Source organism: Balaenoptera ricei, chromosome 5 (genome assembly GCF_028023285.1).
Source record: "Balaenoptera ricei isolate mBalRic1 chromosome 5, mBalRic1.hap2, whole genome shotgun sequence".
Lineage (NCBI taxonomy): Eukaryota > Metazoa > Chordata > Mammalia > Artiodactyla > Balaenopteridae > Balaenoptera > Balaenoptera ricei.
In genome coordinates this window covers 31834835-31845848 of record NC_082643.1, presented here as the reverse complement: position 1 = coordinate 31845848, position 11014 = coordinate 31834835, and the positions used below count along the sequence as shown (strand labels likewise).

Sequence of the window (11014 nt, the reverse complement as noted above, 5' to 3'; positions counted from 1 at the left end):
TAATATTGGACTTGCTGGTGGCGGCAGTAGCGGCGGCGGCGGGAGTTGGTTGCCCCCACCCACCCCCCGCGCCCCAGCCTCCCCACCATGTCCTAGAAAAGGTGAGTGCGGCGACAGTCACTTTGCGCTGACAGCGGCGGGAGGGGGCCCGGGGAGCACAGGGCGGCCCCGGGGAAGGCATGGTCCGCGCAGAGGGCGCGGGTTGGCGAACCGAGGTGGGCTGCGGGCAGGAGACGAGGTGCCCGCCGGGCCGCCTCCGGGCGCGGGTGCTGGGCGGCGGGCGAGCAATCGCGGCGGCTGTCCCTGCAAGATTCTAACCTAGATTTTGCAAGAAGCTGAGATCCAGGGCAAGACCGGCCCTCCGTAAAGGAGGTAAAAACTTAGTAAAAGAGACACGTCCATTCCTTTAATAATGAATAATTCGGCGGCGCAGGCGGAGCCGCTGTCTCCTCTCGTGCGCGGGCACTAGGTCCGGGACTCCCTTCGCTCCTGCCGGCCGCCCGCGCTCGGCCCCGGGTGCGATCGATGCCCGGCTGCTCGTTTGGCCAGGAGAGCGCGCATGACCTCGGGCCCCGCGGGAAAGTTGGGACACTTGCGGGGACTCCCGGCTGCTGGTGCGCAGGGGCCGCTCAGCGCGGGGGACTGCTGAGCACCAGAGTCGGGGGTTGGGACCAGCTCTCTTGCGCCGCCGCCGTCTCTCCTGCAGCCAGGGAGTTTCCTACCTGGAGCGGCGGAGAGTTCGAGTTTTCCTGGGTTCGGGGTCTGAATCCTGAAGCTTAATTATCTGTAAGGAGAGGAGGGGCCTTTGAGCACACGGCTAACTCCCTCCCCCCTTCCGAGTTTGGCTGGTGCGGGGCAAGGGTGAGGAGGGAGGCTGCACAGCTGCCGCCGCCGGGCTGCGGGTCGCCAAGGGCCGGGGGACCAGATTTAGGTGTGTACGTCACTGGTGCTGACTCTGGGCCAGCCGGGAATCTAAAACGGAGCCTCATACGCGGAGCCTCAAAGTCCTTAGAAATCAAAGTTAAGAAGCCCATCCTTTCGCTTAGTAGCTTCAGCGTTTGGGTGGGCGGGAGGAGAATCGAGGTGGAGGCGATTGGAGGGAAACCGAAATTTCTTCTTGCAGACACTTGATCCTTAGAAAACAGTTTGTTTCCTTCCCCACTCCCGTTTGTTCCTCCTAATTATGTGCACCCCCCCACACATATTATAAAGAAGTGACTCTCCTCGATGGTAAGCTTTCTTTCAAATTGAACTAGTGGAAAAATCCAATACGAAAGTAATAAATACAGCAACAAAATTATAAGGAAGGAGTGCAGCAGCTCTTGACCCTGGCACTTTTTGGGGGGTTGGGGGAGGTGGGAGCGAAACTGTGTTTAAAGCGTTTTGGCTGCAGTGAAATCACTCGCTTTTCCGGCACGGTTAAAACAAGGAAATTCAAATCGAGTGGGAACGTGATCCTCTTGCTCGCTGGCAGCGGACGCTGCGGCTTCTCGGCTGAGAGGTAACTCAGCAGACAGACGGGAGGGGCGGGGAGCGGAACCTCGGGGGTCTGAAGAAGCCCACTGAGAGTCCTCCCCTGAGCGCGGACGCGGTGGGCGGTGCCTGGGCCAGGGCTGCCGCTCACCTGGCGCTGCAGGTGGAGAGCGACAGGGGGACGGCACCTTAACTGGCTTTCGGAAAAACCGACTTCTTCCGCGTCACCGGACTTTTCACGTCTTTCCAGACATCCTGGGTTTAGCCAGGAGGAGAGCCAGGTGGGCGTGAGCAACTTTGGGGCAGTCGAGCGACGGGGGCGGGGGGTACCTAGTGGCGTAGCCGCTGCCCTACACCCCAAGCGGCCACCGCTTCTGCGGCTTTAAGGGAGCTGCCGAGTCCAGGCTGTGTCGCAGCAACTTTGTATCAGTCATGTCGCCCTCCTGGTGACTGACAGCCGGAATTGTCCAATGAGAAGCCCGCCTGACCCGTGCAGCGTGGAGACTTGCTTCCCTCCGGGCCAATGGGAAGGGCCCAGGGAGGCGGGATAGCAACCTGAACTTTTTATCTGGACATGTGACCGGCTTTTAAAAGGGCCGGCCCTGGAGCTGGCCCACTCCCCCTCCGGGCTTTCGCCCGCCCTCTCGAGCTCTCTCCCTCCCTGCTTCGCCCGCCCTGGCCCTACCCCTGCCCCCTCCTCTCCGCCCCTCCGCGCCCGGGGTGTCATTGGACTGGGAAGACGTAAGCCAACTTCAGGCCGCTCGGAGGAAACGCGTGCAGTCACCTGGGTGCAAGAGCGTTGCTGCCTCGGACTCTCCCGCTGCAGGGAGAGCGGCACTCGCTGGCCTGGATGTGGTTGGATTTAGGGGGGCTCCGCAGCAGGAGTGTCGTGGCGTTGGCAAGCGCTGCAACAGGTAGACGCCGTGAGACGGACCCCGGCCGAGGCAGGTGTGTACGGGTGCGCGGCTGGGCGCCGCTTGCCCGGGTCGGCGTGCGGCCGCGGCGCGGGAGCGTGCACTTTGCAGGGAGAAGTGGCTGCGTAATCCGGAGGCAGTCAGTAGGGTGCTGTGTGCTTGTTGTTTTGTTTTGGTTTTCCACTTTTTCTCCCCTTTGACCGCCAGAGGACTATTTTGGGAAAGTTTGGCCACTTTGGATAAATGCCCTCTAACGAGCAGCTTTCAACCGGCTTTGGCAGTGGGAGGTCTACCACCCTTCCCTTTACCCAAAGATGAATTTCGGATCGTTTTCCTTGTACAGTTTTTAAAGGACGTTTGAATAATATTTCTTTCCTCTATCAATTGCGGAAGCACCCAAATCTCAGCCGGAGGTGTAGCGGTAAAAGGGCAGTTGAAGGAGATAACAGATCCTGATAGATCCTGTATGAAAGGGGCTCTGGAAATTCGTGCATTTCCCGTTCCTTAGTATTCACGAAACTCCTGAAAGAGATTATGCTTTCTGTGGCATCAGTTGGAATTCTAAAGGCATCCAAGAAGGGATGAGGCTTCTTTTGGTGGCATCAGTACCCTGCTACTGAATTTAGGTGCACAGCTTTTCCTAATGAATTTTAAAAGACCAGGTTTAAATCTTAATGGTTTATGGCACCAACAGTTTTAACTATTTATTATAACAAGTTTTCAAGTAGGAAAACTTGATAGCAGACAAGTTTTTGAAACCACTTAATTTCAAATGCAGTAATTGCTCTTTAACATTTGAATTGCCATTTCTCTAAGTGCTGTTATTGATCATATTTACATAGTAATGATAACAGCGTTCTCCATCTGTGAAGTTCTGGGAAGTATTAATTTTATATTTGACTTCATAGCACGCTTTCATGGAAATGCTTCAGGAGAGAAGTTTTTAAAAATAATCTGAAGGGGAGTTTTTTCCTTTAAGGGAGAAATAGTTTACTTCGGGGCTTTTAGAAAGATCAGGTGGCTCAGTGAATTAGGTGAGTGAATAGAAATCAGATGTGTTCAGTTCTAACTGGTTCTCCAGCTCCCTTAGGTGACCTTGGGCAGATTTCTATCATTTACCTCATCTGTAAAAAAGAGGAACATAGTAATAGTTATGTAGGGGGAGAAGACAGCAAAATAGTTACAAACTGAACTTTTACAACTGTGCAACTGGTGCATATTATGAAATTCTTAAGGTTCTGTCTTTAAGATGTCATTATAGTCAAATAACTATAGAAAATGATGCATTTGAAGGGAACTATGTTTGGGGGGGTAGTAAAAGTGAAAGTGTTTTCAGATAAAATATAAATTCGCAAGATTCCTTTTTAATATTCCTGAAAAAAACTACTTCCTTGTGGAAAACAGCAATTTAACACGGTCTGTAAAATATAAAATTTTAAAGTCAGGTTTTTCCTTTGCAAAATAGTATTTAAGAGCATATATATGACAAGGTAGAACTATCAGTGCTTCTCCTTACTTTCCTTATGTGAAAGTTCCTTTATTTTTGCGGGGGGGGAGGGAGGCCGTTTGCATGAAAATTAAGGGGTCTTCATGGTTTTTGTCTTTGTCCCAAGGGAGTCTCTGTTATAGTTTCCATTTGTAAGGGAGACAAATCTGATTTTATATAAGCTAGATTTGTATAACGGTATCTGTTTCATCTTATACTTTAGTAACAAAACATTCCCTTTACCATCTGGATATTAAGTTCTATGAGGATCATATTCATCAACTAATATTTTGAGTATTCACTAGTAAGTTCAGGAAATTCTGCTCAAGCCATGGTCCTTATGCCGGTTTTAAAAAGACAACCTGGATTTCCTGGACACTGTAGGAAATAATTACCTAACTGATCCATTTGTTTTACAGAGAAGACCAGTTAAGATAATCGGGAGAATTCAGCATAAAATATTTCAATAATCATATTCTTTTAAAAACCCAGTCTTTAAAAATATTTGCAGTGGAAGCATGCTGATGTCCTCCATTCTTTTGTGTTTGTTGCCAGCCTTTGCTCTATTTTCTTTGTTGAGAGGTGCATTCGGTTGGTAGATGAGAATACCTTAAACAAAGCTAATGTGATAGATTTCAGCAAAACCTTTTGCAAATTGTCTAATGATAGCCCTGTCAGTAATGTGGTGAAATGCAGGCTGGTTTATGTTATTGTCAAGAGAGTTCAAGGCTAGCCAAACAGGACTTGGAAAGTTATGATCACCTGCATGATGTTAGCTGACAAGGTGCTTCCTTGTAGAGTGCTTTAAGATGGTTCTTGCCCGTCAGCTCCTGTAGAGATTCTCTTCAAATCTTCACATAGCCTTACGTATCCGTGGCTCCTGCTTCGAGGCAGAGTGATGAAAAGTGTCCCTCAGCCTGCTAGTAGGTGTTCTGTGAAAAAAAAAGTGCAGTGACCAAATTATTTAGAGGACTCTGGATTAAAAAGGAAACAGATTTCTGTACCGTGGAACTTCCCTGGAGTCTTAGCATGCAAATTTCCACTGTGAAACTTCAGAAAAGGCAGTGAGTGATCATGCTTTCCAAAAGACAATTTGGAGGATGAATTTTTGGAGAGGGGTCTGGATGAGGATGGCCCTTCAGACCCAAGGCAGATGGTTCTCTTGCCTGGGGGGCAAGGAGCGGTACTGTAGGTGTGGGAGTGAGGAGGGGTGAACCTGTGGAGACCTTTGGTAAGGGTGCCAAGGCAAGGGTGACTTCTGGGCACGTGGGTAGAGGGTGGCACAGTTCACCAAGACCGAGAATGTGGGTTTAGGGACAGGGTTGGGGGTGGGGGAATGATAACACAGAAGGTGTTCAATTTTGAACAGGAGTAGACATGTTTCTTGTGGTGTTTAATGAACTTGGACCTGAAACATCTATACCTTAGATATACATCTGTTCAAGTTTGCTATGGGGAAGACAGAATATTCTCAGGTAGAAGTAGAAGCAGCACATAATATTTACTGGTATTTTCAACCCATGGCTACTATTAAATGGTTTTTCAGTAAGGTAGAAAAGGCCAGTATTAGCTGTTTTGGTCCCATTTCACTTTATATATATATTTTTCTTTTTTTTCTTTTTTCAACTTTCACTTAGCTTTCATCCACACTAATTTTTTCAGCTGGAATTACCAGATTACCTCCTCAAACTTCGTAATTTGACTTATTTTCCACTGTTCTGTGATTTGATTTGTGATTAGGAATTTATAGAAAAATGTTCTTTAAGTAAAAGCACACTGCATAGTTGGGAGATTTTAATGTTCACAAGTTACTGAGGATTGATTATGTTATAATAGTTTTACTTTTTAAATTTGCATTATGCTGTCGTCTTGGGATGCAGTGGTAAAATTGATAAAGTTTCTGCCTTCTGGGAACTTAAAGTCTAGTGTAGAGTACAGAAAAGTAAGAGGTAATTATGATACTTGGACAATTTGGGCATTAAATTTTGTCAGCGAGCCCTGCAATATCTGATGCCAGTTTATTTAGTAGAGTCATTAGATTATTTTTCCACGATAATTAATACAATTTCTGGAGCAAAAAGGCGTCCTAGTCTCTTTTTAATGAGGGGAACATAGGGCAGATGGAGATTGTGAGTGGCAAAAGTTGGTGGGGAGAGGACTGAGAGGCCTAAAGTAATATTTGTATTCAGAACTGCAGAAACTGCATCTTTTAGATCAGGACCTTTATTTGGGTCAGAGAATGTTTACACACCTGAAAGGATTTGAAAAATGCATACTTAAAAGATTTTAAGAGTTTTATGCATGAAAATGCACAAATGAAGTTTTATTGAGAGTGAGTTAATTTTCTTTGAGATATGTTTCTTTAGAGTGGTCGTTCTCAAACCAGCGGTGATTTTGCACCCACCAGCCCCAGAGACATTTGTCAGGTCTGGAGGCAGTCTGGGCTGTCACAATGGGGGAGGAGGAATACTACTGGCATCTAGTGGGTAGGGGTCAGGGAGACTGCTGGACATCTTATGATGCGTAGGACAGATCTCAACAAAGAATTATCAGGTCCCAAATAGGGCCAAGGTTGAGATAGCTTGGTGTAGACACCTGGATCAAATTCCAGCTCTGCTGTGTGGCCCCTGCCTCAGTTTCCCCAGTTGTATCATTTGGGATAATACTTTTGCCAGTCTTGTAGGGTTGTTTATAAGGGTAAATAAGTTAATATATGTGAAAGGCTTGTAATGTGGCATTGAATGATATAATGCATAAGAATTATATAAATATAGCCTATTATCATTATTCTATCTATGAAATAAATTTATAGAGAGAGCCAGTGGGTAAGATGGTATATGTAAAACAATCCTGTGGGCTCCCTGAGGATGGGGACTGGGCCTGTTTTGTTTATCACTATAGATTCAGTGACTACTTGTAGGCCCAGGATGTAGCACATACTGGGTAAATATTTGTTGAATGAATGAACACATAAATTGTCAGGGCCCATCTCGAACTTCCTCCATTAACTGTTGAGACTGAAACTGGCTGTCTGTTGGGAGTCGTTTTAGCAGAAGTACCGCTAGGTCAGGCTGCATGTCAGAGTCCTTGCCAGGATTGAAATACAGACTAGAGTCCTGATATTCTCAAGTTGTCATACAGCCTCTCTGTTATGGACCAGCTTAATTAATCAGGATATGTGACTCTTCACTTTATAGAATTGATATTAAATTATCTTCATCACTAATCCATTTTAAGAAAATCTTATTGTTTTAAAAATAATTCTTAAGTTATTTTGCCTGTGATCATTCACTTGATGACTTTATATTGGGAAATGGTAACATTAATTGCATTTCCTCGTTGTCTTTAATAAAGCCACGTATTAGATACGGAAAGCAGCTTCCATATGCTGGAAAGACTCCAAAGGCTTTGGAGTTAGAAGATTTAGTTTTAAACCTGACTTTGTCACTTATTATGCCTTTGACCTTGGGCGAGTTGCCCTCTTCACTAAGCCCTCAGTTTCCTCCTTGCCTGCCTCATGATTCCCCAGGATTACTTTGCATATTGAATAAGTTAACATTTGTAAATACTCTTTGCAAACTCTAAAGGCTGTATTACAGCAAAGATGATTTATTGGCAAATATTCTTTGCAAACTCTAAAGGCTGTATTATAGCAAAGACGTTACTTTTATTTACATGCAAAATAGTTTTCTTGCTTCTTATATTCTGACTTCCAGACAAATTATAGTCAAGACTGTTGTATCAGCACCTAAGAAGGTAATAATTTTAACATAACTAGAAGTATTGCTTATAATAAGTAGAATACGTATTTATAGATCATTCCATGCAATTTCAGAATGTCTTTTAGAGTAATCTTGCTATCAAGAACTCTAATTCGATTTTTTAATACAAATTTATTTGTTAGCTATGGAAACCAAAGGCTACCACAGTCTCCCTGAAGGTCTAGATATGGAAAGACGGTGGGGTCAAGCTTCTCAGGCTGCGGAGCGTTCTTCCTCGGGACCTACAGAGCGGACCGATGAGAATAACTACATGGAGGTCGTCAACATAAGCTGTGTTTCCGGTGCTATTCCAAACAACAGTACTCAAGGAAGCAGCAAAGAAAAACAGGAACTACTCCCTTGCCTTCAGCAAGACAATAATCGGTCTGGGATTTTACCATCTGATATTAAAACCGAGCTGGAATCTAAGGAACTTTCGGCAACCGTGGCCGAGTCCATGGGCTTATACATGGATTCCGTCAGAGAGGCCGACTACACCTATGATCAGCAGAACCCTCAAGGAAGCGCGAGTCCAGCGAAGATCTATCCACACGTCGAACAGATGGTGAAATTTTATAAAGAAAACGGCCACCGTCCCTCCACGCTGGGGAGTGTGAGCAGGCCCTTGAGGCCCTTCATGTCTGACTCTGGGAGGTCCTTCCTGTCTGACTCGGGGAGCTCCGAGAACGGCGGGGTCATGCGTGCCATGGTGAAGAGCCCCATCCTGTGTCACGAGAAGAGCCCCTCTGTCTGCAGCCCTCTGAACATGTCATCTTCGGGTTGCAGCCCTGCCGGCATCAGCTGTGTGTCCTCCACCTCGGCTAGCTTTGGCAGTTTCACAGTGCACAGCCCCATCGCCCAGGGCACTCCTCTGCCGTGCTCCCCTAATGTGGAGAATCGGGGTTCCAGGTCACACAGCCCAGCCCACGCCAGCAACGTGGGCTCTCCTCTCTCCAGTCCGTTGAGTAGCATGAAATCCCCGATTTCCAGCCCCCCGAGTCACTGCAGTGTAAAATCTCCAGTCTCCAGTCCTAATAACGTCATTCTGCGATCCTGTGTATCCAGCCCGGCAAATATCAACAACTCAAGGTGCTCTGTTTCCAGCCCTTCCAACACAAATAACAGATCCACACTGTCCAGCCCAACTGCTAGTACCGTGGGATCTATCTGTAGCCCCGGAAGCAACGCCTTCAGCTACACTGCTTCGGGCACCCCGGCTGGATCCAGCGCAGCCCGGGATGCGGTTCCTAGTCCAGACACACACGAGAAAGGTGCTCAAGAGCTTCCCTTTCCTAAGACTGAGGAGGCAGAGAGTGCAGTCTCCAATGGTGTGGCTGGCCAGCTTAACATCATCCAGTACATAAAGCCGGAGCCAGATGGAGCTTTTAGCAGCTCGTGTCTAGGAGGAAATAGCAAAATAAATTCTGATTCCCCATTCTCAGTACCAATAAAACAAGAATCAACCAAGCATTCGTGTTCGGGCACCTCTTTTAAAGGGAATCCAGCCGTCAACCCCTTTCCCTTCATGGATGGCTCATATTTTTCCTTTATGGATGATAAGGACTATTATTCTCTGTCAGGAATTTTAGGACCACCTGTGCCCGGCTTCGATGGTAACTGTGAAGGCAGTGGCTTCCCAATGGGGATAAAACAAGAACCGGATGATGGGAGCTATTACCCGGAGGCCAGCATCCCCTCATCTGCCATTGTTGGTGTGAATTCAGGTGGACAGTCCTTTCACTACAGGATTGGTGCTCAAGGTACAATATCTTTATCACGATCAGCTAGAGACCAATCTTTCCAACACTTGAGCTCCTTTCCTCCCGTCAATACTTTAGTGGAGTCATGGAAATCACACGGTGACCTGTCATCTAGAAGAAGTGATGGATATCCGGTCCTAGAGTACATTCCAGAAAATGTATCAAGGTAAGTGGGCCTTTTTCTCCTGTTTTGAAAATGGCTTTATAAAATGCTGAAGGTTAGCACTATCTTTACGGTTAAGAAATTTAAACACGTTTGATTTTTGTTTTCAGCGTGGTCCTTTAGCGCTTCCCCCTTCGCTTGTTGGTATGTTACTACTTTTTTGAAATAGAGAAACCAAAAATTCTGTGACTCTCTTAGAAAATATTTGTGTTGATTTTGAAGGAGTGTATTTAGGTGTTTTTCCCCCTCTGCATTGCCTGTTGTAGGTGTTTAGGAAAAGTTTGTTTCCTATTGCCTGTTACTATATTTACTTTAGCAGACTAGTGCTAGATTTTTTTTTCTTTAGCTGTGTACGGGTTCACTAAAATTGCTTTAACTTGGTCTTTTTGTGGTCATAGTCTTTTTTTTTCCCCTTTAGTTTTCTTTATTAACCACTTCATTGGTTGTGAAAAATGAAATGAAACCCCAAATCTGTTACCCACAAGCTCCGCACCCTCTTCATCTTTTTCTAGATTGGTTAATCGTATGCAAGTTGTGGTTTTCAGTACAAATAAATCATTTCCTTAACTCTGGAGGGCTTTTTAAAGACTCAGCACATCTAAAATTACTAAGTGGCCCGTCTTGCTATCTTACTCATTGGAAGTGAAGTATGTCACTGCAGTTTTGAACTGGTATATTTATAACTTTTAAGATCTGCAAGAAGACATACTTTACTTACTGTAAAATATCTCTTGGCTTTCCTTCATGCAGATAGCATATTGTATATATTTAGAAAAAACAAGGAAGAGGTTTTAGATATGACTCTGAAGGGTGGTTCTAAGTTATGCAATGAATACTTGCATTGGACTTTGATTCAGTACTTTTATTACACGGTTGTGGTCAACGATCCCTGTGTTGAACATATAAAGAATAGATTTCCTAGATATAGTTCACACGGGCATCTAGGAAGTTGTGGCTGTTTTCCTTAAAAACTTATTTGGTGGGAAAAATGGCTATTCCCATTAACAAGATGTAAGGTTGACGTGTATTCCTTACTCTTTCTCCTTCAGTTTTTTACCAAAGCAAAAGGAAAAACTTTCATTTGTGCATTATTTTCATTGTCATTGACTCATACCTCGCTCCTCTTGCTTTTACAGAAGCACACATTCCATAAAGGAAGCTTACACATTGTTACAGTTCTCAGTAGCATGACTAGTCAATCCTATCCTAATGCTGCCTCTCTCTCCTAAATTCTAAACTCTTTACACAAATGCTGAGGCGGCACGGTTTTCGTCAGAACCAAGCTCAGCAGGTGTTCCACTGCTAGTGCTTTGTTTTACTTTCAGAGAAGGACATTTTGCACACGATGTAGATATTTTTGTAAGTGATGTTTGTAGTGGGTTATTCAGAGGGGGACAGCCTGGTAGTTAAGAGCATGGCTGCCCTGGTTGAAATCCCCAACCCTGCCCCTTAACTGC

At 45.6% G+C, this 11014-nt stretch overlaps 1 protein-coding gene and 1 long non-coding RNA gene across 3 annotated transcripts in view; one reads left to right on the top strand and one right to left on the bottom strand.

Moving 5' to 3' along the window:
• Positions 1-384: 384 nt before the first annotated feature.
• LOC132366370 (uncharacterized) lies at positions 385-1714 on the bottom strand. Its single transcript, XR_009503434.1, has 2 exons — positions 1625-1714; positions 385-784 (listed from the first exon to the last, which is right to left on the bottom strand). It is a non-coding gene; the product is annotated as an uncharacterized LOC132366370 (long non-coding RNA).
• A 344-nt stretch (positions 1715-2058) lies between these two features.
• The window catches only part of NR3C2 (nuclear receptor subfamily 3 group C member 2), a 370452-nt gene continuing 361496 nt past the window's right edge, over positions 2059-11014 (top strand). Inside the window, exons 1-2 of one of the 2 annotated variants that reach the window (XM_059922588.1) lie at positions 2059-2421; positions 7778-9560. In XM_059922588.1, the coding sequence (XP_059778571.1) occupies positions 7780-9560 (1781 nt within the window). In that variant the 5' untranslated portion in view covers positions 2059-2421; positions 7778-7779. The remainder of the gene's footprint in view (positions 2422-7777; positions 9561-11014) is intronic. The other variant, XM_059922589.1, reaches the window with a different exon arrangement.